This window comes from Coffea arabica, chromosome 7c (genome assembly GCF_036785885.1).
Source record: "Coffea arabica cultivar ET-39 chromosome 7c, Coffea Arabica ET-39 HiFi, whole genome shotgun sequence".
NCBI classification, from domain to species: Eukaryota; Viridiplantae; Streptophyta; class Magnoliopsida; order Gentianales; family Rubiaceae; genus Coffea; species Coffea arabica.
In genome coordinates this window covers 2,238,957-2,266,319 of record NC_092322.1, presented here as the reverse complement: position 1 = coordinate 2,266,319, position 27,363 = coordinate 2,238,957, and the positions used below count along the sequence as shown (strand labels likewise).

The 27,363-nt window shown below is 37.8% G+C and overlaps 3 protein-coding genes and 1 long non-coding RNA gene across 8 annotated transcripts; 3 read left to right on the top strand and 1 right to left on the bottom strand.

Annotated features, from left to right (window-relative positions):
* Positions 1 to 1,239: 1,239 nt before the first annotated feature.
* Positions 1,240 to 2,096, bottom strand: LOC140010121 (uncharacterized). The gene is made up of 2 exons (XR_011817372.1): positions 1,732 to 2,096; positions 1,240 to 1,653 (listed from the first exon to the last, which is right to left on the bottom strand). It is a non-coding gene; the product is annotated as an uncharacterized lncRNA (long non-coding RNA).
* A 6,169-nt stretch (positions 2,097 to 8,265) lies between these two features.
* On the top strand, positions 8,266 to 16,732 carry LOC113697877 (cyclic nucleotide-gated ion channel 2). 2 transcript variants are annotated; one of them, XM_027217474.2, is made up of 8 exons: positions 8,266 to 8,383; positions 12,595 to 13,213; positions 14,356 to 14,571; positions 14,737 to 15,053; positions 15,361 to 15,472; positions 15,597 to 15,833; positions 15,922 to 16,008; positions 16,095 to 16,732. In XM_027217474.2, exons 1-8 carry the CDS (start codon positions 8,355 to 8,357, stop codon positions 16,578 to 16,580), a joined length of 2,103 nt encoding a protein of 700 aa, XP_027073275.2. In that variant the 5' UTR covers positions 8,266 to 8,354; the 3' UTR covers positions 16,581 to 16,732. The 2 variants fall into 2 exon arrangements, with proteins under 2 accessions (XP_027073275.2, XP_027073274.2); XM_027217473.2 differs by lacking the exon at positions 8,266 to 8,383 and adding an exon at positions 11,826 to 12,297.
* Positions 16,733 to 17,750: 1,018 nt separating this feature from the next.
* On the top strand, positions 17,751 to 20,795 carry LOC140010739 (cyclic nucleotide-gated ion channel 2-like). 2 transcript variants are annotated; one of them, XM_072058112.1, is made up of 6 exons: positions 17,751 to 18,117; positions 18,244 to 18,871; positions 19,580 to 19,795; positions 19,895 to 20,045; positions 20,374 to 20,485; positions 20,600 to 20,795. In XM_072058112.1, coding segments are annotated over exons 1-5 (1,077 nt in total). In that variant the 5' UTR covers positions 17,751 to 18,115; the 3' UTR covers positions 20,454 to 20,485; positions 20,600 to 20,795. The 2 variants fall into 2 exon arrangements, with proteins under 2 accessions (XP_071914213.1, XP_071914212.1); XM_072058111.1 differs by having other exon boundaries at positions 17,768 to 18,117; positions 19,895 to 20,196; positions 20,374 to 20,795.
* LOC113698440 (phosphatidylinositol 3,4,5-trisphosphate 3-phosphatase and protein-tyrosine-phosphatase PTEN1) lies at positions 20,698 to 26,966 on the top strand. Of its 3 annotated transcripts, none has more exons than XM_072058114.1 (8): positions 20,698 to 20,836; positions 22,374 to 22,665; positions 23,261 to 23,437; positions 24,182 to 24,295; positions 24,966 to 25,154; positions 25,570 to 25,800; positions 26,211 to 26,312; positions 26,453 to 26,966. In XM_072058114.1, the coding sequence occupies exons 2-8, from the start codon at positions 22,378 to 22,380 to the stop codon at positions 26,600 to 26,602; spliced, it is 1,251 nt and encodes a 416-aa protein (XP_071914215.1). In that variant the 5' UTR covers positions 20,698 to 20,836; positions 22,374 to 22,377; the 3' UTR covers positions 26,603 to 26,966. The 3 variants fall into 3 exon arrangements, with proteins under 3 accessions (XP_071914215.1, XP_027074064.2, XP_071914214.1); XM_027218263.2 differs by having other exon boundaries at positions 25,570 to 25,806; XM_072058113.1 differs by lacking the exon at positions 20,698 to 20,836 and adding an exon at positions 21,100 to 21,677 and having other exon boundaries at positions 25,570 to 25,806.
* The last annotated feature ends 397 nt before the right edge of the window (positions 26,967 to 27,363 follow it).

Here is a 27,363-nt window from a genome sequence, read left to right as displayed (position 1 = left end):
GCTTGAATGGCTATTTTTAGGGATTTTTGTCGAAAAACTATACTATAGTAATTTAATATGTATAAGATAAAAACTTAATTGAAAATTGTGTTTATGAAAAATTTTTAAAAAATTTTACAAAAAATCATAATCCAAATAAAGCCATAATTAGTAATAAAGTGAGTTTTTTTATCGGAGGATTTATTAAGTGGTTAATCATATTATTTGGATGTATGCTTGTATAAGTATTTTTCTATTTGATAATGTGTAATTTTAAATTTTTAAAACATCTTTATCTCTTTAATTAGTTCAACATTTTATAATAAAGTTATTGAAGTTAATTTTTTTACAATACAAAAATTGCTTTAAAAGCACTCTGTTTTTAACTTATGTCAAAGTATTTTATTGGTGAAAAACTTTGCTTCTAAATTCAATGAATGATACTCACCAAACAAATTATAAAATTTTTTATTTTCTATTTTATTTTTAACAAAAGCATCGCAACCCCAATCAAGGCCTTGATCTATTTGTCAAAAACTTCAAATAAGTTTTTCAATCATTTATTTTACAAATGCATTTATCACACTGGGAAGTTCTATAGTACCCTTGTTTTTTTTTTTTTTTTTTTTTCCTATAGTAGTACTTTTTAAAAAGTACTATGCTGGTAAGTATAAAAAAATCCTCAAAAAATGCAATCGAAACAAACTCTAAGGTCTGTTTGCAAGTTCGGCTTCACCCTAATTGGTCTAGTTTCTCCCAACAAATACAGTCACCTTTTTTATTTTACAAATCCTCTCATGCATCGTTTGGATTGCAAGCTTTTAGAATGTGTGATTCATAAATGTGCAAAAGGGATTAGATATTATTATATTTCAATCCAAGTAAGCTTTATATTCTGCCTTCCTGACCGTCCACATTCAAAGAATGGGGAGGAATACAAGTGGGCCGATCACAAACATTGGAGTCCACCCTGAGCATGAAGAAGAGAGTCCAGTCCAGTCAGGAGAATACATTGCAGGTAGGCCCGTCAACGGCCCGGATCCGGGTCGAAGGCATACTATATCGGATCCGGATCCGACCCCCGTTTATTCGACGGGTCTTTTACTCTATGTTCCGGATCCGGATCTACCCGAAAAGAAACTAACAATATTTATAATTTCTAACAAAAATGAGAAAAAAACATATATTTATAAACTAATTTCTTACTAATACAAAAAAATCAAATAAGAAAAGAAATCAAATTAACCTTACTCAAATACATCACCCTAATCAAATTATATTGTTTAGGATTCGGATCTGATTATATTAATTACTCAAATACATCATTCTAATCAAATTATATTTTAAATTATTAATCTATTTATATCCGGATCCGGGTCCAATACGGGTCGAAATACTATATTCCGTATCCGACCCGTTTTTTTGTTTGACAAAACGGATCCGGATTCAGGTTCGGATAACGAAATTAAATCCCTACCCATATTCGGATAAATTTAACGGACCTGGTCCGGATCCGAGTCTAGACCCGGACCGTTGACAGCTCTAATTGCAGGCGACAAATTAAGGCGATCGTCGATGGATGGACGGGACGGGTACCCGAGAATCAGGAATAAGCATCAGAAGTTAAATGATGATTGATGATCAAGTTAAGGAGCTTTTACGTCCAATTCCAAGCTACGAAGCAACGTTCAACGATTAGCTGCTGAAATCTGGCAACTGCAAAACGTAACTTGCAAATTGATGGAAGCGTACCATTGGGCGTACGGAGGATGAGGACGACCTTGGCTCGCTGTCTCATGAAGATTGAAGACCCCACCACATGAAAATCTTCGTCCCCTTTCTCAATAATTCTGAGGAATTTGGCTTCCTCCTCTTCCTCAGAATTCTTCGATTCGTTCCCACCTTCCACGTCGTCCGCGTTCGGTGTGTTTGTCCTCAAATCGCGATCGGCCAGGGTCCACTCTCAACGGCGTGGTAGGATGAGAATTGCACCGGGCAATGCATGCGTCCAAGACGTCAGATGATCCAAGTTCGACTTGATGCCCATTTACGTTATTCGTTGCACTGACAAAATTTTTTTTGGTCAATCGTGACCGTCGCTTTCATCTATAATATCGTACATCATTCTATTCTATTCTAATCTAATCCAACGAAGAGGTTCAATTAGATTTAAGAAGTCGATGCGATATGAATCACAACAAAAGGTGTCTGAATTTTTTAAAAAATTATTTAACGTGATAATTAATAAAAAACAAGATTTTAAAGAGTCGCTTACTGTGAAATTTGAGTTCGAAGACTACTACTCGATTTTGAATCTTGGCATGAATTTCTATACATAGATGCGAACTCAACCACAAGAATCAACAACATTTCTCACCGTGGAACGTCCTGAGTTTGGACGTTCTTCAGGATCTTTCTACGTCGAAAGCATTTTTGCAAATCTTAAAAAAAAAAAAAAAAAAAAAAAAACAGTACAAGATGGCGGAGGAAGGGAACCACATGAATCACCAGGCATTTGTCCTCCCTCTATGGACCACGTGAAGTCATGGATAAAGTTGCCTAATTCTGACCCAATTCTTTTGTGGCCATGTACACATGACTCATGATGGTCGAGGCCACCCGATCCCGATGTCCTTGACGGAATCACGGGAGCCTATTATTATTAAGAAAGAACCAAAAGAAAAGGATGGTGTTATTTTGTGGGCGATAATGCTGCTGGGAAAGTAAAATATCTTGGCTTTGAAATCTGGACTGGACTTCGGGTGTTTTAGTTTTAGTTTTTTTTTTTTTTTTTTGGACTCATCGGGTGTTTTAGCTTGAAATGAATGATTTTGCCTGCTTTCTCTTGTCATGTTTCAAGAATTCAACTTTTTTATAAAAAAAAATGATTTGATTGTGATGTTTATACTTTTCTTCTTAATTTTACTTCATAAATTCAAAATTTAAAGTTGAATAGTAACGTACATATGATTAGAATGAATGATTATATTAGAAAGATAAACTAAAATGTGTTTTGATTTTTCTAACATGATAAATATTTTAAAATATTTCAAAATAGAAAGTATGACAATTTCAATGGAACGAAATGAACATTACTTAACAGAAAAGGGAAATCCTTTATCCTTCCAAATTCAAAAGACGAACCATATATATATATATATATATATATATATATATATATATATTATAAGCTCCTTCGGTCTTGTCTGTTTTTCCTCCTAAGTAACTTACGTTGTTACGAAGAGGGCAAAAATGCTTGAAGGACAGGCGTCCTTCGCTTCAATTTAGTCGCTAAACTATTTTGTTAAAGTCAAAATAGTTCCCAAACTTTTTTATGAGTCAATTTAGTCTCTCAATTATTTTTATAAAGGTCAAAATAGTTCCTAGACTTTATTATGAACTATTTTAGTCGCTCAACTATTTTACTTAAATTAAAATAGTCCCTCGCCTATATTTAATTGGCAATTTGGTCCTTATTTGGTTAATCTACCCAATTTATCAACTTTTTTACACCAACAACTAAGGGAAAAAGATAAAATCTAGCTATAACCCTTTCTAAAACAATAGAACAAATAGATATTTGTCGAGAAATCGGCGACAAAATTGAATTTCAAGGGGGAAAAAAAAGAACTTTTTTTAGCTTTATTTCTCAAAGGGGCAATCATATTGCTAGCACCTTTTTTTTTTTCCTGCTTTTTGCATGCTCCTGTTATGCTATTTTCTTCTTCTTCTTCTATTTAATTGGATCCATGCGAAATTTTTGGGCATCAGCTCCATTCTTTTTCTCCATAAAAAGCTCCATCTTTTTTCCTCTACATGTGATTCAACTTCGTTATAGATTTTCTCACAAATATCCGTTTTTATATTATTTTAATAAGGGCAATGACTGAATTTTCTATTTTACTCCTAATTGTGAGTACAAAAAGTCACTAACAAATTAGATGAATGAGTCAAATATGGAGCAAAATAGTTGGGGGACTAAATTAAGTCATAATAAAATTGAAGGACTATTTAAAGATTTGTAAAAATAGTTAAGCGACTAAACTACCTCATGATAAAGTTTAGGAACTATTTTGGTTTTAACAAAACAGTTTAGGGAGTAAATTAGTGTTTTGCTGTAGTTGACCACTGCGTACATATGGTACGGCATACTTTTCGGTGCGACCACCAATCGTTCCAGCAGACGAAACTCAGTTGCTTCGGCTGAAGTTTGATTGCTTTTGCATTAATAATTGAGCTCCTTTTGGTAGGGAAAATTTTTTTTTTTTGAGCTCCTTTCGCTTATATCTAGTAAGCTCGATTCGTGAGTCCCAGTCGCTTCATTTTCAGATGGAGACACCGCAGTATTGGAATCTATAGATCAGTCCTATCTTGTATGGGCAAAATGGTATGGATCAGGATTATCGAGAAGGCAATCTAAATGATACTTAGAAAGCTGGAAAAGATTTTAGTTAGATCATTTATAATCAGTTGTCATCGTTTGACATGGTGATTAACCCTCAGTCGCTGTTCACGAGACAAATGATAATGATATTAAATTAAAATAAGCAGACATCAAATAAATGTACTAATATCTGTCACAAGCAACTGTGCATTTTTTTCGACAATAGATATTTAACAGGGGAAAAGCTAAACTACACTTGGGGTACACCAAAGAGAGTCTCACTCAATCTAAGGGGAGACCCACAGAACCTCACCATCCAGACAATTGCTGACTGGAGTGAAGTTTTGAGGACCTTAAGCCTTGCTACTCACCCATACTAAGTTTCGACGTGGGACAACTCCTAAGGGGAACACTCATTCTTTTTTTCAAGAGCACACTCTCACAAGACCTCACAAAGGCTTTTTGTTACTTTTCGACAATAGGCATTTAATAGGAGAAAAGTTAAATTACATTCAGGACACATCAAAGAGAGTCTCGCTCAACCTAAGGGACCCTATATATTCTCCTCATGGTTCACTGGAAATAGCATGAAGTTATGCGCTTGTGCCTCAATACAAGAATTTCCTGACTGAATCACGCATTTGCCAAATTTAGTTCCTACTTTGGTTGATAACACACGCAATATTAATACAGGTGCACATCATGACCTAACTGCTTTTCAAGAGGATAAGAAGTATCCGAGAGGCACAAAATGGGCACAAAAGAGAGCATAAAAAGGGCATAATTTCGGAAACCTTTCCTCAGGTTCCTGACTATTTCACGTGTCTCTTTCAGCTTTTAAAACTTGCGCTAACTTCTCTCAAAATTAATTATCTCGTAACATTTTGGACCAAGCAATAATTAAAAAATAATATTAGTAAAGAAAAGATAACGTGATTCCATCACTGCCTCTCATTTACTACATTATTTAGTTTACTTAATATCAACTCATACACTAAAGAGAGCGCTAAATAATTGTTGTTTATCATTATGGGTTAAATCACATATAACATCAAAACATAGTACATCCTTCTATATTTTTTCACTCAATACAAGATTCAAATTACTCTTTTCAATTATATAATCATTGTTAAATATGATTAACAACAAATAATAAAAAAAAAAAGCTTGCAATCGAAACATTACATAGAGCGAACTTTTTTTCTCGGACTAGGGGTCTGTTTGGAACCCGAGTTTTTTGGGAGTTTGTCTAAAACTTTACTGTAGTGCACTGTAGAAGTTTTTGAAAAAATTTTATAGAAGTTTTTGTAAGGTGAAAAATTTTGTAGAAGTTTTTGTAAGGTAAAAATTTTTTTTTTCTTCTTTTTTCCTTTTCTTTTTTTTTCTCTTTCTCTTTCCCTTTCTTTTTCTTTTTCTTTTTTTCCTTTTTCTTTTCTTTCCTCTCTTTTTCTTCTTTTTCCCCGTTACCTCCGCCACCCCAGCAGCCTGCCAGCAACCGCCACCCCTCTCCTCCCTTTCCCTTTCTCCTCCCCTCCCCCCGCTTTCCCCCTCCCCCTGCCACCCCCCTCTGCCCCTTCCCCCTCCCCCTGCAGCCCCTTCTGTCCCGCCACCCCTGCCTCCCTTGTTCCCTTCCCGCTTCTCACCATCTTTACCAAGAGCACAGTGATGAGCAGGTACAGGATCCAGCAAGACGGGAGGAAGGAAGATTCGAATAAGAGAACGGCCGACAGTTACTTGGGTTAGGCAGCTCAGTGAGACAGGGAAGGGCAAACGGCTCAGGGAGCCAAATACATGAAGAAAGATATACTGTAAAGCTCTCACTGTTTGACTGCTTCACTGCTATAGTGAAGCTCTTACTGCCTCTCGTGAGAGAGATCCTTGAGTGGAACCGAGGCCGCTGGAAGTTGTTAGTCCTTTTTTTTTTTTTTTTTTTTCCACAGAGAGGTGGGGGAGGAATGACACCGGACGTAGAGAGAAAAAAAAAAGACAAGAGTGGAAGATGGCAGGGAAGGAAGACGGGGAGAGGGAAAAAATGGGGGAAAAAAAAAAGAAAACCGGCACCGGCACCGAAAATTGGGGTGGGAACCGGCGACGGAGCCGGCAATGGAGGTGATAGTGGGGGAGGAAGAAGAAGAAAAGGGGAAGGGAATTTTTTTTTGTTGTGTTTTGGATATTTTAAGTGTGTAGGTTAAAAACTTTGATACATTTTTTGGGGTTCCTGTAACACAAGTTGTTAAAAAACTAGTATAATAAAAACTTGGTAAAAAATAGGGCTTCCAAACAGGCCTTGGATTTGGTGAGGTGCACCAGGGCAAGGCAATAGTGCAAGACCAAGGTGACGCAAATCCTAGCTTTTTTTCTTTAATTCCTGATGATAAAACAACAAATTCTAGCTTTTTTCTTTAATATGTGGCTTAGTATTAGTTATCTAAATAATATAGTAGATGAAGGGTAATGGAAAAATCATGTTATCTTTTTTTTTCTTAATATCATTTTTTAATTATTGATTAGACGTAGATATTATGAGATTATAAATCTTAAGGGAGATTAGTGTAATTTTTAAAACTAAAAAAGAAATCAGTTAAACAATCAGAGAAACCTTAGGGGAGGTTTATGAAATTATCCCCCTTTTTTTTTTATGGTATGTTTTCCCCACGTGGGCTAAACTGCTAAAGTAAAAGGAATCCCATGCAAAATTGAGGGTGGGGCCTCAAAAGTTCCATTTCTCACAAATTTGCCATTTGGTGCGTTTGAGTTAAACAGTAATGTAATAAAATTTAAATGTGACGTAATTTAATTTAAAAATAAATAGTGTAATAAGATATAAAATTTTTCATTTAACTCGAAACGGACAAAAATAGAACTCGTGAGGCAAAATACGTACAATTCATGTACGCAAAATTGAAGCGAAAGCAACATCCGACACAACGCAGAGGCCAAAGACGACAATATTAATTGTCACTCAGTTTGAGATTGGGATGAATGTTAAAAAGTATCCGGATCCACACACTCCAATCATTATGCAACAAACCCGAGAGATACAGCAGAAGAAACACAACCATAATCGCTTGAACCTACCCATCTAAAAGTTCCTGATATCTTCATTAATTCCAGCCTCGTAGTTCTACAAAATGAATCTTCTGTAACGTTCAATTGCATTCTCCGCAGCTCAGATCGATTCAGTCAGCATGATTCTGAGGGTGAAACTTGGGAGGGGGAGGGAGAGATTTGGAAGATTTGCTGCGCGCTACGATAGCCGATAACTGCATGCATATGTCGCTCTGGCTTTCAAGTGCCAAACAATCCATAACACCAAGAAACAGAGCCTACGTACGTTTGTATATCGTTAAACTGTGTGATATGATGATCAATACTCCATAGTCCTTATCGGTCCCATTCATCTCTGGAACTTATTTGAGAGATGAAACAAGACAATCCCTATCCATTTACGTACATGTGCTTGCCCTCGCATCCGATGGTTCAGATATTATACGCACAGAACGCTTCAGTCGTCAATCAGAGCATGAGAGAGAGAGAGACAGAGACTTTATAGCTTGTCGTGAACCAGCATAAGGAAGCTTCCCAATGTCCAGTGACTCCTGTCTCCTTCTCTGCTACTTGTCACATCTACTACAACGCTTATTTTTCCTTCGCGTTAGTGAATAGCGTGAATAGATGCACACATCAGCATACATTCAAATGTTCGAGCATCTTGCTGTTAGTGTTCACTGCAGCCATTGGCTAGCAATCAGTGGCGTCCTATAACAGTAGTGTTCTTTCTGTCCTCCTCCTGCCTTCCCTGATGGCTAGTCACGTTGCGAGTTCTCAAAGTAAACCAACATGTCATGTATGTACGTGCATATATATATATATATATATGTATGTGGCGTGACTGGTGACTCGTGGGACGGATATTAAATAGCCTGTCTGAACCGCCTTCCATTGCTCGCTTGCTGGTTCCTGTACCTTGAAACCGAAGATCAAATTGATCATGGCTTTAAGGAACATCGCAAGCTTCAGGTACGTTCATGTATGTAAAATTGCACACACACACACACACATATATATATATATATGTATGTATATATATATATGAATGCTTGATTATGATATCCGACTGATCAGTCGCCATGGGTTTCAATTCATTTACGTAATAGATTATTATTATGAGGATTATCTTACGTGGTGGTGGTGCTTAATTTGGTAGAAGACTAACTAACAGGCGGGGGCGTCGTTACCATACGATTTTTGTTGGTTCGTTTCAGAAATTTTGAACTGTGGCAGTGTCAAAACTTGTGAAAGAGTAGAAACCTTCTTCTTGTAACCTACCTTGTGCAAGAATTCCTGATGATCATCACTTGGATAGATGGCAAAAAAAGGAGAAATTGAAAAGGCCTCAGGTATTAAAACAAACTCCCCCGTCCGGCTTCAGGTAGAGTTTGACCTTATTACTACCTTGCAGAAAGCAAGATTAATCTAAGAAAGATGATCTTCCAGGATGAAGGCATCAAAATATTTTAATGCTCCAGGTGTTCCAAATTTGATTGATCAATGTGGATATACTTTCTGACAAAAATGACGTAATAATCTCAATTTAATGGCTCAATATTGCAAGAACAATAATACTTGATTTGTCACAAGTAAAGGTGGTTAATTAGACACTAATTGCGCTCGACTATCTACCAATTAAAATGGCACTCCGGTGAAGTTTACATACACAGAAGAGAACACAACTGGGGCAGGTGACCGCCGGGCTAGTGGCCGCCCCTTTTTACATACACACACACACACACACACACATATATATATATATATATATATATCCTTTGAACGAAAGATTTGGCAGGTGGCTGACAATGGCGTTTTACCGTTCACGTGTATTTTTGTTTGTCAAAGTTGCCACTCACTGCCAGGGGTGACAAATCAACCCAATTAACTAGATTTACCCATACCCGCCCATGAATAAATGGGTATGGGTATCTTAAATTTTTGTATATGGGTATAAATGGGTTACCCAATAATACCCATTTAATAAATGGGTATTATTGGGTAACCCATCAAACCCAATTAACCCATTTAAAATTCTCTTTCCCCAAGTCTCTTCTTTTCCCCTACCTTTTTTTTTTCATTCAAATTTTTCATTTTGTCATTATGTTAACATTATTATTATTATTATTATTATTATTATTATTATTTGTTGGTTTTATCTTATTATTTTATTTTTTCTTAGTTTGTTAACTTGCTCGTTTTTTAGCATTATCAATTTATGATAAATTTTAGCCTATTTTCTTATCTTTATAAAATGAAATTTTAAATTTATATATGAAAAAAATGTTAGGGTTCAAAATTTTTGGATTAAGTTTTTATATTAATTTTTATAGTACTTAATTCAAATTTTTATATTCGTATTATTCAATTATTAAATAATAGGTAATTTTGTGACATAGAGTATAAATGAAAAAAAATTGGTAATTAAGTTTATTGAACATTATAAGTAAATATTTAAAACTAATGATGGATACAAAGAGTGGTATAAATTGATAACTTAGTTTGCAAAAATGAATTTAAATAAGTTTGCAAAAAGTTATAAATGGGTAATTGGGTTACCCAATTCATTTTTTGACTTACCCATTTATACCCATCTAATTAAATGGGTATAAATGAGTTGACTCACTTATACCCATTACCTATTTTACCTAATCCAAACCCGTCCAAGTCACCCATTTTGACACCTCTATATAATAGTAACATATGATATGAGAAGTTATTTTCCGATCGTGGACAAGTCTAAAGCATGATTTTTTTTTCTTTCCTGGTATGCGGTGCTTTTCTGGTCCCAGAAATACATTTGTACAGCACTTTTAATAGAAGATGAAATACAAACGTGTTACACAGGTCACATCATATGGCAATACGAGCAATATTGCTAATATTGAGGAAAAAAACTAGAACACATCCTAATAGAATTTATAAATTTGTTCTTTTTGAACATTGTATTCGAGGAGAGTTCCTCCAGAATCAATTATCTAGTAGTATTATTATACATATTTTTTTTTGTTTTTTTTTATATGAGTTCGTTTCAATAAAGTATTATTTAAAATAATTATTATAATATTTTTTATAATAATATATATATATATAATAAAAAAATAATTAAAAAATATATTTACGATACAAGATGCAAGCGAAATAGTCCTGTCTTTTCCCCTCCCTCCCTCCCTCCCAAAAAATAATTTCCTTTTCTTCTTAATTCTTATCCGGAAGACTAATGAGTACTGCTACTTTCCCGGTTTACATTTCCACCACACATATATCCACCTCACATCAGACCTCCAGTGTGTTATATAGCCCCCGTTTTGGAGAACCAAAAAGGCCTCCATCGTCAGGCACTTCTCACTTCTCAGCACAACGCAGCCTTCTTGTTCGAAGCTATAATACAGACTCTCACTTTGGTTTTAACTGTTCAGTTTTTATTCCTTCCCGGCATCAGAATGGATAAAACGCCGCTTACAAAGTAGAGACACCAACAGTCCATTCTCAACACAACAGTTGAATGAGCAGAGAGAGGCCAAAATGCTGCTTTCGCCAGCCTAGCTATCAGTAGTGCCTTTCCCCTTTTCTTTTCGCTGGAGTGAATTAGTTAGTATGAGTTGTTCGAGATTACTATTGAAGGCACTACAATAAAAAGGTGGCATATGCATAAACAACCCAATTGAAGGCACAAGTAAGTAGTAGTACTAGTTAGGAGACCACGGTAAAGTTCTATAATACAGACTCTTAAATTTTTTGAAATATTTCTTTAAATGAACAAAAAAAAAAAAAGAGTAGAATTATAAGTAGTTGGAATATTTTTTTTAAAAAAAAAAACAAAAGAAATCCTACCATATTATTCTTTCCGTCCTATTGTGATAGTCTTGTTTCTTCCCTCGTCCCACTATGGTAGGTTTGAATTTTTTTCACATAATTTAAAAAAAATAGTTAACTTTATTGAAAAAGTAAATTTAATTTATTATTTTTTTAAAAATATCCTTACATTAATTAATGAAGTACTAGGTATATGAATACTCATTATACCTTCACATTTAATTACAATAACAATATTAATATAAAGTTGCACCATTTAAGGTCAATTATTAATAAGATGGCTTATAGCACCTATAATAAATTATACTGAATAAGAGTATTTTAGATAAGTTAAAAATTAATTATATTTTTAAATTAAAACGTGAACTGTAATTTATTAAAAAGAAAACAAGCTAGTGTACAGCAAATGTGGGACCGAGGAGTACAAACAATAATAATGTACGTATTAGTCTTTGTAGCAATGATTGAGTTGAGTGCCTTTTCCCCCGGCCCTGGCCGTTTCGTCATCTTTCTCCACCTTGCCCTTTTCCTATTTCCCATGACCACTACCGCTGCTGCTACTATACTACAAATACAATTGCAAGGGCTCTCCGGATCCAGTGAATAGCCGGGGAGGGACCAGCAGGGCAGGACGCGAGGCCCCATTCCTGCCACCGTCATTCACTATCTTAAGAGGCTCATCCCGTAAATGGCTGCTACTTCTCATAACTCGCAACAAAACACTCTTCATGCATGTGCTGCTGCTCCATGACAGAACCTTCTCTACCCACACAACCAGACCAACCCCACTCCGGCCACCAAAGACAAAATCTCTCCTCCTCTCCGCCAATCCATCCACAAATCTTCAAGACTGAATTCAACTATTCAACTCCTTAGCATCCTATGATAATACGGAAAACATGTAGGAGTAGCATGTATTCTACTACTAGTCAGTCCCTTCTTCCAGCTTCCTGCGCAGCTCCGGCCTCAATTTCTTAATCTAGTACTGCACACCGCTACTTCTCACACTCCCATGGTTCCCTTCCTTCAACCATGCCTTCTAGTCCAGACCTGCACTACTCCATCCCAAGGTTGCCATCCAAATTCCTCTTTAATTTTCCGAAACAAACAAGGAAGACAAAAAATTAAAACAAAGAAAGAAGAAAGCAGTTTTGGATTTTCGTTTTCTTCTTATCTCATCACTATGCAAATTTTTTTGGATTTGGTAACAGTTGTGATGATCAGCTTCTGTTAGTACTACTGTTATTGAGACCTCTTAAAATTTATTTGGACAACGATAAAATCAAAAGTTAAACGTGCGTGACGACCTTCGTCCTACAGATTATTGGAGTATATATATGTTTCTCAAAATTTTGAACCCCATGCAGGTGGTTTGGAATATTCAGGCGACGATCAGTTCAACCCGACAACGGCGAAGACGCCGATGACTACAACAACCCCTTCTCAAACTCAGGGGAATGCTACGCCTGTACTCAGGTAGGCGTCCCCGTTTTCCACTCCACCAGCTGTGACAAGGCCCACCAGCCCCAGTGGGAGGCCTCTGCCGGTTCCTCGCTAATCCCTATCCGGAACCGCCCCGGCCAGTTATCCACCCAGAAGTGCTCCATCCCCATCTCCCGCGGACGTGTCTTGGACCCTCGGAGCAAGACCGTGCAAAGTTGGAACCGGGCTTTCTTGCTGGCACGTGGCATGGCCTTGGCCGTCGACCCCCTTTTCTTTTATGCCTTATCCGTCAGCACCGGTGGTTGGCCGTGCCTGTACATGGACGGCGGGTTGGCGGTTGTTGTCACCGTTCTTCGGACTGGCGTGGACGCTGTTCACCTCTGTCACCTGTGGCTCCAGTTTCGGTTGGCCTACGTGTCCCGAGAGTCTCTCGTGGTAGGATGTGGGAAACTCGTGTGGGACGCTCGTGCAATTGCCTTCCACTACCTTCGCTCCCTCAAAGGCTTCTGGTTCGATGCTTTCGTAATTCTCCCTATTCCCCAGGTTAGCCAACTTCATTCATTCCTTTGACAATTAAGCTTACTACTGAAAGCAGTAGAGCAAGAAAATCAGATGCTACAAGCCCTTTAGATGGGTTCGTATGATTTAGGGTTAATTTGGAACTCGTGTTCAAGTCACCTCTTCATCGCTTGTGTATATTTTTGGAAACGGGGTGTCCAGGCGCAGAAAGATTAGTCTGACCAAATTAAAATACTCCTTGTGTTAAAAAAAAAGAAAAAGAAAATCATATACTACTAGTTTGACTCTCTAGCAACAAGTACTTTTTCTTTTTTTCTCTTGTGTGCTGTGGTGGTGGGTTGGGGGGGGGGGGGTAATTGTTGGTGTTGATCTTGTGAATACCTAAAGTAAAAGACACTTTAATCGAAGTGATAGACAAAGAATACTTAAAAATCTGTAATTGTGACTTCATCCCCAAAAAGCCAATGAAATAGCTGTCATATGATGTCCTCGCGTGCTATATGCGTCATATTGCAAGAGTACTAATAATGTCCATATCCTACATCCACGAAAAAGAAAATGAAATGAAAGGAGAGAATAGCAACTGTCTGTCTTGCTTATGTATGCAGCAAATTGTTTCTAGTTTGGATTGTTGGGCCCATTCCCTTGCTTACGATTGAAAATTCACAGTTGTAGTAAATCTTGGACGGTTGGCCTTACACGTACCCGGAAATTCATTATTGATGATCAGTTTGCTGTATAAATTATTGGACTTCTATGATTGCAGTTGTATCTATGCCGCCTGTCAATAACACTCTACTAACTTTGCTTCTCATTAGTGAAAACTGGTTAATTTGCAATAACTGATGTTTTTGATCGTCATTTGAGTGAAGTTTAGATTTTCAAGACATGTACCAAACACTAATAGGCTTACATTAACCAGATCATAACAATCTGAATCAGCAACTAAGACGTCTCCATTTCTGTTGATTCAATGTTTCTTAAGATGCTCCTTGGTAGCTCATATTAATGCGAATTTTAAGTCTCATCTTTGCACCCATGTGAAATACCACGATGAAATGCTGTGAATACGCCATTACCTATATAATTGCACATCCGATGAAAGATAATGGTGCTGAAGAATGAGAGTTGGAGAATTAAGCGCTGCTTCTCTGTCCGTTTTGCAGGCTGTGTTTTGGTTACTGGTGCCGCGATTGATAAGGGATGAGCAGATAAAACTGATAATGACAGTTTTACTGCTGATTTTCTTGTTCCAGTTCCTCCCCAAGGTCTATCACAGCATAAGCCTGATGAGAAGAATGCAAAAGGTTACTGGTTATGTCTTTGGCTCCATCTGGTGGGGTTTTGGCCTTAATCTCATAGCCTACTTCATAGCTTCTCATGTAAGTCGTCTGCCAAGTGCTCTAAAGTTCAATTCCATCCATCGTAATCCCTCCAGCTTTTAGTTTATTTTTAGCTGCTTGAGGTGTCAGCCGTATATACTCATGTCCTGTTCCTATCACATAGCTTCCTGCTTCTGCTTTTGCTCTGTATTGTGAATTTCACAGGTTGCTGGCGGCTGTTGGTACATTCTTGCAGTACAACGTGTTGTTTCATGCCTTAGGCAGCAGTGTGATGGAAAAAGCACGTGTAATTTCTCTCTAACCTGCTCAAATGGCGTCTGCTACCAGTTTCCACTACCAGCAGGCACTTTGGGAAGCCCCTGTGGCGGTAACTCAACAGCAACAGTCGGGAAGTCTTTGTGCCTAGACGTTAATGGACCATTCAGATATGGAATATACAAATGGGCTCTTCCAGTCGTTTCCAGCAAGTCTGTCTCTGTTAAGCTACTTTATCCAATCTTCTGGGGTTTGATGAGCCTGAGGTAACTTCATGGATACCAACTTTAGATTTAAGTTTTCTCTAGTATAATTTGAAACTCATATTTAGATTTTTTTTTTGGCTAGGCATGTCTTCTGTGTTGTACAATTTTCAAGGCTATCTTGAATCTGCAACTTAAATTCATATGAAGATATAACCAAACCAACAAGAAAAAACATCAGCTAAGTTGGTTTCGAAAAGATTAATTTGCATAAGAGAACAATAATGAGGGAAATCTTAAAAGAGTGCATTATGAGTTTTGATTCACTGCTAATGTCTATCGCTGACAGTTTCTGGGTACTTGTTCTTAGCACATTTGGGAACGACCTAGAACCAACGAGTCACTGGCTGGAAGTGATCTTCAGTATATGCATAGTACTGAGTGGTTTGATGCTTTTCACTCTTCTGATTGGAAATATTCAGGTATGCAAGTTTGAAATTTCGTACTCCTTAAGTGCTGTCATTAATTAATCCACGAGAAACTCTTGGTGCCTGCTACCGCCAAGAATTGCTCTACTAATCAGGAATTGGATTCTGTCGGGAAAAGGTCTTTCTACATGCGGTCATGGCAAGGAAGAGGAAGATGCAGTTGAGATGCCGAGATCTGGAGTGGTGGATGAAGCGAAGGCAATTGCCATTTCAACTGAGGCAGAGAGTTCGTCACTATGAACGCCAGAGGTGGAGAGCCATGGGTGGGGAAGATGAAATGGAGCTAATTAAGGATCTACCAGAAGGATTAAGAAGGGACATCAAGCGCTTTCTCTGTCTTGACTTGATAAAGAAGGTATTATCTGGCAGTAAGAATTCTGCTATGCTACAAAGAAGGGACATTAAGCGCTGCTGATGTTATTTACCTCGTACATATATTTCAGGGCCCTCTGTTCCACAGTATGGATGATCTCATCCTTGACAATATCTGTGACCGCGTTCATCCCCTCGTCTTCTCCAGAGATGAAAAGGTACGAAGTTAGTCAACGAATTTTGAGTTGCTGTTACTCAGATTTTCTCAACACCTTTTGTTTGAGCCTGTGATAAACAACGACAGATAACAAGGGAAGGAGACCCTGTGCAGCGAATCGTATTCATTGTTCGCGGACGCGTGAAGAGTCATCAAAGACTCAGTAAAGGGATGGTAGCCACAAGCATACTCGAACCAGGGGGCTACTTGGGGGATGAACTTCTTTCATGGTGCCTGCGCCGCCCTTTCATAGAAAGACTTCCAGCTTCCTCTGCAACATTCACCTGCCTTGAACCAACAGAAGCATTTGCTCTGTATGCGCCCGATCTGCGGTACATAACCGATCACTTCCGTTACAAATTCAACAACGAACGACTTAAACGAACAGCTAGATACTATTCCTCCAATTGGAGGACCTGGGCTGCTGTGAATATACAGCTTGCTTGGCGACGTCACAGGACAAGAACAAGGCCTCCACTGAACCATGTGATGGAAAATGGAGATGCCGATAGTCGCCTGAGACAGTATGCTGCAGTGTTCATGTCAATCAGACCACACGACCATCTTGAATAAACAGCAAGTGCTGCAATTTCAATTCTTTTTTTTTTTTTCTGGTGGTTTTTTCAATTTCAAGCTAATAAATTTGTATGCTTCATTCAACATGTGGATTATTACCTTTTTTACAAGGTCGAAAGGAGGAGAAGTATTTCGTTTGCTCGTGTAAAGTATGAATTCGACTTCTGATGCTCCATCCATCAGTGCAATGTTTATCTTTACTTCTCGCCTGCAGCTGGTGGGCGCACGTTGTAGCAGGAAAGACGATAAAAACCCAAAACCAGGACTCAGGGTCGCCTGCAACTGCGCTGTTGGGGATGGCTTTTTCAACGGTTAAGGCCGTTTGTTTGCGACCGGTTACTCGTCAATGACTTGGGCCATCAAAGTAGCCATACACAAAGCCCGTGGTTAAAATCCAGCCCACTAAATTGTCACATATAATAAAAGTTATACTAATAGAAAATTTATTCAATTAAACAAAAAAAGGACTATTATATCGCAACGGCTCTCCTGTTCCATATCCTGTCCCACTCTTTATTATATTGCTGTTTCTCCTTCATAAACATCTTGTTTCGAATTTTTTTGTTTTCTTAAGATCTAATAACTATTAATTGAGTAATGCACAAAATTTAACAAACTTAAAAAATTAAAATACATAAAAAATAACATTTTTTATAATTTTTTGTTGTATTTATGTAAAAAATAATAATAATATAATAAAAAATGAAACAGACAGTGACAAGCAAGAAAAAGAGATGGAATGCGCAACGGATCTTCTATCCCACACCCTGTACCACTCTCTGTCCTATTTTTTATTATATTGCTATTTCTCCTTCACAAACATCATGTTCTAATTTCTTTTTATTTCCTTATGATCCAATAACTATTAATTGAGTAAAAAATAAATACAACAGTTTCAAAAAGCTAATATATAATAGAAAATTAAAAAATACAGCAGAAAATTCATAAAAAATCTCATTTTTTATGCATTTTGATTTTTTGAATTTGTTAAATTTTGTGTATTACTCAATTAATAGTTATTGGATCATAAGGAAATAAAAAAGAATTAAAACATGATGTTTGTGAAGGAGAAATAATAATATAATAAAAAATAGGATAGAGAGTGGAGACAGAAGATCCGTTGCGGATAGAATGTTCGTTGTAGTTATGTTCCCCGAAAGGTGAGAGGAGAACTCAGATGGCAGTCCACGTAATGCCGGCGGCTGGGGCCCCAACGAATCTTTTTGAGCTTTGTAACATAGTACGACTTGTGTTCCTCTCCGACGCGCGCGCCCACGCACCAGAGCTGCAAGCTAGCAATTAGCAATAGCATTAGCAATTAGCACTTGACCACCACCTCGATGCCGGATGCTAATAGATTTTCCCCGCTTTGTCTGTATACATACATATAATCACTCTTTCACTAAACTCCAATTTTCATCTCCCTCCTTAATTCCCTCCCTCTAGGCCCATTCCATAATTGACAGCTCTGTTCAAGCGATCGCCAAGTTCAAAAGATTATTAATCATCACTCCCCTGCTGATTTCGCTGCAATGTCGATTTCAATCCCATAAACAAATAAATTCAACTTAATTACAAGATCACGCGTCATTAGTTATGTTATATATGTATATATATGTATGTATGTATAAATTATAATTGTTGCTGTTGATCGTCTCAGGTGGATTGCAAAGCAGTTCCAGCGAATCAATCCTTGCAGCTCCGACTTGGAAGCTGACGACAGCATTTATCCATACGCATGTTATGCCTGCACCCAAGTAGGTGTCCCGGTTTTCCACTCGACTACCTGCGATCCGGATCACCAACCCGAATGGGAGGCCTCCGCCGGTTCATCTCTACTCCCCATCAACTGCCGCAAATCGAGGACGGGGGACAACCCGAGTCCACCGGGGCTATTGCCGGGCCGAGTTTTAGACCCGCGTAGCGCCAGGGTGCAGAGGTGGAACCGGATCATATTACTGGCTCGTGCCGTGGCATTGGCCGTTGATCCTCTTTTCTTTTTTGCAATGTCTATCCGGGTCCGGGGTGGTGGTGGTGCTGCCGATAATCAGCCGTGCATTTACAGGGACGGTGGGGTCGCCACGATTGTCTCCGCGATTCGCACGTGCGTTGACCTGGTGCACACCTGTCACTTCTGGCTTCAGTTTCGGTTGGCTTACGTGTCCAAAGAGTCGCTGGTGGTTGGTTGCGGAAAACTAGTATGGGACCCACGTGCCATCGCTTCTCGCTACCTCATGTCCCCCGCCGGATTCTGGCTGGATGTTTTTGTCATGTTGCCAATTCCGCAGGTACCTTTTGTTTGAGTTTCCTAGTTGTGTTTGATTAGCGTAACTAGCACCTTTTAGTATACAAGACCCAGATGGCAACTTAGACGGCTCAGGACTGTTATACGTAGGGACAAAGGAAAGCAAAAATTAACACATCAGGTTTGGGAAGTTAGTCGCATTAAAATGCAGTCCATGGTTGAGAAGTGCATGTAACTCTCAAAATCACACCATCGTTTGGTTATCTTACAATCTCAAAATGTAAAGTCTTTCTTGCACAAGTCCAATCCTGTTGCTGCATCTTCTTACACCCATTCAAGTTAAAATTAACTTTCTAATCGGTATAAATGTTGTTATTGGTATGGCAGATTTTCAATTCATACGAGAATCCAAAACTGCGCATCAATATATTTCTTACGTTGTGTAATCTGTTGTGTTTTCCATGGCTGTTGCCAAATCTGATCAATGTCCCCCCGTTAGATGTAAAGCTTCCTCCAATTTCCGCTCTTATACATGTTGGAAGGGGGAATGTTTTTGGCTGGCTAGGCTTCTTCCTCTTCTCGTAGTTATGCCTTCCCGGGGAAGCTTAATTGGAAATGAAAGAATAATGAATATAATTAGTTAAAAGGATTAGCAAGAGTGATTAGGAGCTGTTTCTAACTCTTGCTCAGAAGAACATCAAAAGAGGTCTATCCTACTCATAGCAGCCACTCGTTTTTTCCTTTTTGTCAGGCAGTCTATCTCCTGGTCGTGCCGAAATTACTGGAGGCTGATAGAATACAGTTGACTCTGTCAATACTACCAATTATCTTCTCGATGCAGTTTCTTCCAAAGGTGTACCACAGTTTTAGTCTGATGAGAAGAATGCGAAAAGTTACTGGCTACATCTTTGGCACCATTTGGTGGGGTTTTGGCCTTAATCTCATAGCATACTTCCTTGCTTCTCATGTAGGTGGTATCATCATGCTCTCTTGCTAAATTTTTTCTGCGTAGTTACCTTTATCTTGCTGAACTTAGTTCATGGCCATATTCTCTAATTAACTGCAGGTATCAGGTGGGTACTGGTATATCCTTGCTATACAACGCATCGCATCTTGCCTTGCACAACAGTGTGACAGGAGTAAGGCCTCCTGCAATCAAAAATTGTCTTGTGCAATGGAGGTCTGTTATTGGGCATCTAGACGTACATGTGCTGTCGGTAACTCAACAACAACTCATAAACCATTGTGCTTGGATGATGCCGGACCCTTTCATTATGGGCTCTATAAATTTGCTCTTCCACTCTTTTCCAAAAATTCTGTTATGTCTAAGATCCTCTATTCCAATCTTTGGGGTCTAATGGCTCTGAGGTTAGCAATTGTGGCCAAGGCCCTCAAATGTTTGAGAATTCCTATAAACACATTCTACTTCTCAACTTGAAATAACTAAATTCCATTAACTTGCTAGAAATAACTAAATTCTACTTGATTATTCTATTGGTGATACTCTTTCATGCTAAAATTAATTTTCGGTTTGCTTCTATATAGCACAATGGGCAACAATCTTGAACCCACATGCAGATGTTTGGAAGCGATCTTCACCATATTTATGGTGCTTGGGGGATTAATGCTCTTTACTTTGTTGATCGCGAACATCCAGGTCATTCGTATATCCAATTTATGTTTTTTGCGGATTCTGTACCTAAAATTAAGCTGAAAAATGTGGTTAGTGTCACATTAACAAGATGTTGATTATAGCTATCTCTCAATCAAGGTATTTTTGCATGCTATAATGGTAAGGAGAAAAGAAATGCAGCTCAGATACCGAGGCATTGAGTGGTGGATGAGGCACAGACAACTACCATCTAATCTGAAGTGCAGAGTACGTCGATATGAAAATCAGAGATGGAAGCTGGCGGGAGGGCAGGATGAGATGGAATTTATCAAAGACTTGCCAGAAGGCTTAAGAAGAGATATTAAGCATTATCTTTGCTTAGGTCTCATAAAAAAGGTTAGCCTTCACTGATGTTAACTCTTCCATCGTGTTTAACTGAGGCAATAATTATTGTAAAAATTTCTATATGAAAAAGCATTTAAACACTTAAACAAATACTTTTATTAGAAACTCTCTTAGGGAAGTATTTTTCAATAAGTTACCATAATCCCAATATAATAACTACTTATTGAATTATGTTTCCAAATAATATATTTAAAAGTATTTACTAAATAGTTTTATTAAAAGCTCTATAGAAAAAGTATATTTAAAAGCATTTAAATACTTAATAAATACTTTTATTAAAAAGTCTATAAAGTTCTTTTCAATGAGTTACGTCAGCTCCAATATATTCTTCTATGATGCACCCTGACTCGGCGAAAACCCAGACTCAGGATGGCCAACTGGGGGATCGTCCATGGCTGATTGAACAACTCAATTCTGATGCGTGTTGTATAATTGCCCGCAGTTACGGAGCGTTTTCCTTTTCCCTACAAGTTTGGGAGTTGTCCGAAGTGTCTGTGGCAAAGAACTCAAAAACTCCTAATTTAGCGTATTGAATTGAATCGGGAAAAAAAGAATCTTTTTTACTTGCTAAATTAAGATGGACACCGTCAGCGTCTCCTCCTCTTGCCCCTCCAACGCTTCCTACCATAGTAATCATACTTCGACAGAATTATTAGAAGTTTTCTGGGGTTCGCCCCTCGTACCATCCTCGGTCCAAGAATCTCATTTGTTTTCTGATTCTTGGACCACTTCGCTTACCTTCGTAGCATTCTCATTAAACAATCTGAAAAGGAAAAAAAAAAATCTGAAAAGATTTTACGTCATCTTGGAGCCTCTATGTCCGATAGAATTGGTACATTTCTCTCTGCTGCTTTGTTTTGAGAACTTTCTTGATTTATTAAACTTCATTAGCGATCTCGGCAGAATCAATCGCTTTGCGAAGAAATGCGTGGTTCGTGATCGGAAGTTTAACATTTGAGGTCAAGCTTATTGATCTTAATGGTTCCGTTCAAAAAATCCATTTCTCAGGCAATTTGGGTGACATCTTTTTCGTTAAAATGTTAAAAAGTCTTGATTCTGATGGAGCCCCAGCAATATGTTTTCCCCAGGAAGCAATGCTTGCTATCGGAATGTCCATCAGGTTTTGATGGTGTCAGTTTCTGGGACAGGACTAAAGAAATGCACCTTCATCTTTTGCTTATAGTTTTGTTTTCATATGTTCACATCCGGTAATACAAAAGGATACATCTCTCTCCAGGAATTGTAAAGTTGCTTAATTCGCTATACAAAAAGAGCAGGTACTGAATCAAAAATAGTGAAAGAAATTTGACCTTTCAGCCATACAAAATATCCTCTGCTCTGTTATTGCATTACTAGGCCTAATTTTTCTTTTCTACTCAATGAGCTCCCAATTGTTGCTTGTCTTACCACTTCTCCTATTTCGACTTCAAAATTTGAGCTTTTCAGCTCAGCAAGGTTCATTTTTACCTAAAGGTCGAAAGATGGTTTCATTATTTATTGCTATTCACTGGTAACCTTTATAATGCAGATAAATGGGGTTAAAGTTCTCCAGACATGGGCTGCCTAGGACTGGAGACCCGGGCTTAGTCCATGTCCACAATAAACTGATCAATTTTCTCTCCACAAGTTTCTACATACGTAACCTGGTATCAAAGCAGAGGAGGAGAATGATAGTTGGCGGTTATGATCTCGATATGACTTACATAACAGATAGGATACTGGCAATGTCATTTCCTGCTGAACGCATGCGATCTGTGTACCGAAATCCTTTATGGCAGGTTAAGTCTGTGCTGGATATGAGACATCCGGAGCATTACAAGGTGAGCACTAGGAGTCCTTTATATCATTTTCTTCTGTTTATCGGCTTACTACTTTTGTCCCCATCAGTTGCTTTAGTTTATCTTACTTGTCATGCTAGAACATTTTACCTTTGTGCTGAGCTCTTGTGAGCAAGTTCATATCTAGTTTTTACTTTATTGCTTCCTCAGAACCAGTAGGTTAGTATGATTTGATCCTTAGCACGAGCTAAAAGTTCTGGAACCCTGATCTTCGTATCTCAGGATCAATGCAGGTCCTGAAGCTGTTCTGCTGTTGTGATGAGGAGTTCTTTTATAAGCTAACTAATATGATGAAAGACAATATTCTGCTGCTACTCAATAGAACAGGTCAAACCCATCTGCATATAAGCATTGGTAAATAGCAACTTTTTTTAGTAAAACATAGTTGCTGGTTTGCTGATAAAAGATACTGTCTCATGTTTGTTGAGCATTACCATCTTTAATCCCTTTACAAACTTTTTCTGCATTATTTTGTAACATATCTGATTTTCCAATTCTTTCACATCATAAACAAGTGGATATTTATTATCTCAAGTAATCTTTTGTGTCTCTGATTCTACAATGTTGTCACTTACAGGTCTATAACCTATGCATTGAAGAAGCTTATGATCCATCACACTTTCATGGTCGTGTGGAGAGATTTCCATTTGATGACAACCATGTCCCACCTCTCCCAATGATCAAGGAATTCTGTGAAGATGTATATTCGTGGCTATCAAGTGACCCCAGAAACGTTGCAGTCATACACTGCATGGTTTGTTGCATGCTTTAGATTATTGTCTGCCATTTATGCATAAAAATCTTCAATGAAATTCTTTTAATTTCCCTTCGTGTATTTTTCTATGCTTCATGTAGGGTTTAATGACTTGAGCATGTTTCTGCTATGTACATTAGAAAGAAAGGATTCAACACTAGCAGTTTATTGGCCCGTGTACTTACAAAGAAGGAAAAAGTAAACCAGTTCAACAGGCTGTCTTATTTTTTCCACGAACTAACTTCTCATGGTGTTCTTTATATTGGATTAATTATCAATGATACCTTGAGCTATAAAATGAATGTAGTTTGATCCTTAGAGGTGCCTAGATAAGAATATCATATTTTTCCTTGTAAAACTTTGAGAGTCACAGATCGCAATGCAGCCTACATATCACGTGTGGTTGCTTTACATTTATAAGAACTGCCCAAGGGTAACAAATTTTGAAGATCATACTCATCTATAAGGTGGCAAATTGATAGGAGATTATTTGGGATAATTTTTTTTTGAAAAAACACACTGTAACACTTTCTTTGATGTAATGTATGTGAGATGAAAAGGTGGTTGGAAAATTTGTTTATGATGCAATCAAATAAATTTTTGCAAGTAATGAGCTATCCAAACACATCTATTTTTTTCTATCAAGAATCCCAGGCTGGAAAGTAATCCATACTGCACTAAAATGGCTGTTTCCTGTTTCTGATACAATTTTCTTCATACTTATCATGCTTTGGAAATCTGCAGGCAGGAAAAGGCCGAACAGGCTTAATGGTTTCTTCATATTTGGTTTACATGGGCATGTCAGCAGAGAAGGCTCTGCAGGTGTATGGAGAGAAGCGAACCACGAACAATGAAGGAGTAAGTTATAGTAGTTGTGACAAAGAAGTTATGCTCTTTGTTATATCAGTTGACACTTGTTAGCATCATGTTGTTCACCTATTTAAAGATCAACCTTCTGGTTTCAAATAAGCATACTACTAAAATTTTCATTTCATACAAATCTAGGTAGTTACTGAATGCACATGCATATGTTTACCATCTCAAAGCAAAACCTAATAATGCCAGCCACTTTTGAAATTTGAGCAAGTTTAAATTGGTTTACTTCTGGAGCAATCTGCAAAAATTGACTAGCGATTTCTTCATTAGAAAGTGTGGCTGGAACCAAGGCATCTGATGTGTTGGCTTTCCATCTTCTCAGAAAAACAAAGACTAGTTCTTTTTGTTGATTATCCTCAAACCACATTTCCTTTTAGTGGAAAAAATTTGGTTTGAGTAACTTCTCAAGTAGTTTAAATCTTTGAACTTGTTGACAAACATCAATTACTGCTGATGCATATCTCAGGCACATTATCATTGACAAACTTCTCTCACTCACCAATGCAAACCAGAAGGGTCAGGCATGTAGCCTAGAAGTTTTTCAAACTTCATTTCTGCAGCATCCAAAGGATGATTTTAGTTTACTTTCTACATTCGTCTTCTTCAGACAATACTTAAAATTAGTCAATCTTAGGATGATTGTACTGAACAGGTCTCTATACCAAGCCAGCGTCGCTACGTCAACTACTGGGAGAAACTACTTTGTTTTCCGAAGAGTCTTCAACACGGCCCTCCTGACGTGAACTTGCCCAAGCCAGTGACAAGAGAACTTATAAGAATTCGACTGTATGACATGCAACATGTCGATTCTGTATTCTGCGTGGTCTCCGAGCTGCAAAATGTAAGACACAAACTGAGGACAGTGAGTCTTTAGTAGATGGATGCTTCTAAATTAGTGCATCACACCCTGATGTTGACGTTCAATCATGATCCTGAATAACTAACAAAAGAGGAAGTACAAGAGTTTCTTCATTGCATGTGTTATATAGATGCTTAGATGGCAATTTAAGAAAGAAGTGAGTCAACCACTTTCGTTTGATTATCTTTTTTATCTCATGGCTTCTTAATTGTATAAATCTAGCTGAAAACAAGACAACTTAAAACATGTTGTGATACCCTTCTACCCTAGAGAACTTGAGTCTCTTATTTCTTTTCCTCTTCTTTTATCCTTTTCTTTCTTTGCAACTTTTCTGTAATCTTAATGTTTTGCATTTTTCATTGGTCGATGAGAGTTTGGTTATTCCTGTTTAAAACAGGTTCATGGTGAGCGGTATTATCGCCCTGTAGAAGTTTCCAAGAGTTGCTGCAGAAAGATCAAGGATGGATTTCAGCGAACAAATAGGCCACGATATTATTACTCCTTCGTTGACAAAGATAATGAGGAAACAGATGCAGACAAGCGGGAAGCTCATTTGGTAGCACAAATGGACACAGAATGTTCAATTCTCTATAGGAAAACCTGTCTTGGCTGCTATTATGATAATCCAGTACGAGTAAGATTTTGGAATTATTTTAAAGAATACATCATTCCTTGAAATATGACTTGAACAGACTCAAAAGTCGAAGAACCATTATAATCTATACGATAAGCTGGTGAAACTGAATATGAAAGTAAAAATAAAAGAATTGGACAGGCACCAAGCATCTGCCAGGAACTTTTATACCGTAGCTTGTTAAAGGCAACAAATTACACTGGAGTGGATAAAGAGCAGGACAGACCAAAATTTGTGTTTCTTTGTGAATGTAGTCCTGCAGTTTCATTTTGATTAGATACAGAAGTTGCTTTTAACATTCTCGTGCGTGCAATTTTTTTTTTTTTTTCCTTCAAAGATTTTGGTGTGTTCATGGCCTTGTAAACACTGATCTAGTACTCTGTGCATTGGTTATAATTGCAAAGGTCACTGGAGATGTTCGCATAATATTCTATGAGAAGCTGATTGGGGGGCGTCTCTTCTATTGTTGCTTCAATACAGCGTTCATCAAAAGCAGTCTACTCCAGGTAGCAATGAACATAGTATCAAGAATCAGCTGCAAGTAGCAGATCATTTACTTTCTAGGAAGAATTATTTTGTTATCTTGAATCTGTGACAGTGGCTGAAGAGATAACACGGTGTTTGTTTCCATGGTGAAAACTTGCAGTTTACTTTGTCGGATTTGGACAAGGTTGGGAAGAAAGGTAGGTCAATAAGCGGCCCTGCGTTCTGCTTGGAGTTGTTCTTCGGTCCTGCAAATGTTAGCTGCTGCTGCATTCCTGGGTCAAATGATGCTGATCTCTGTGATTATCATTAACACGAGGATTTTATCCTTTTTCCTTTGGAAGTGACGTCTTCCTGATCGACCTCCTCATTTCTTGTAGCAGTAATTCTTCTTTTGCATTCCTGCCCTCGTCCTGTCCCGGGCAAATGGAGAAAGCAATTCCCTGAGATGTTACTCCCAAGTGACATGGGAATTATTGGTCCATGCCATATAGGTGTGCTTCGGTCTCAGTTTTTCATCATGGACGGTAATAGCTGAAAAGTTTTGTAATTAGAATCTACTACTTACGGAGATGATTTTGGCTGTACAGGAAGTTTTTGATCCATCTCCTCAGAATACACTCTTGGTAGCACATAACAATGATCATCCTTGGAATACTTCTTTTTTCCCCTTGCAATGCAACCAGAGTCTCTTTTTTTTTTTTTTTTTTTTTTTTTTTACACTACACCTTTCGCGATTGAAGTCCAACATCAAGATCTTGCTTTTAAGAAAAACACAAAAATGTCCGACGTAATGGGTGCTGGCTTGTATGAATGATGAATCTGTATGCTGACTTTCTTGATTTGTTGTATTGTAAGTACTGTTATGTTAAAATATTATTCGACACTAAGAATTGAGGTTTTGAATTATAATCTCCATCTTCCCCTCATCGCTTTTTAAATTCCAATTCTTTTACACGCTGCTTACAAAAGGCAAGAACATTGATGAACGTGAAAATTGATAATAACTTGAACATTAATAAATTTTTCTTCGAGCCACAATTATTTTTCAAGACGAAAATGATTGAAAAATAA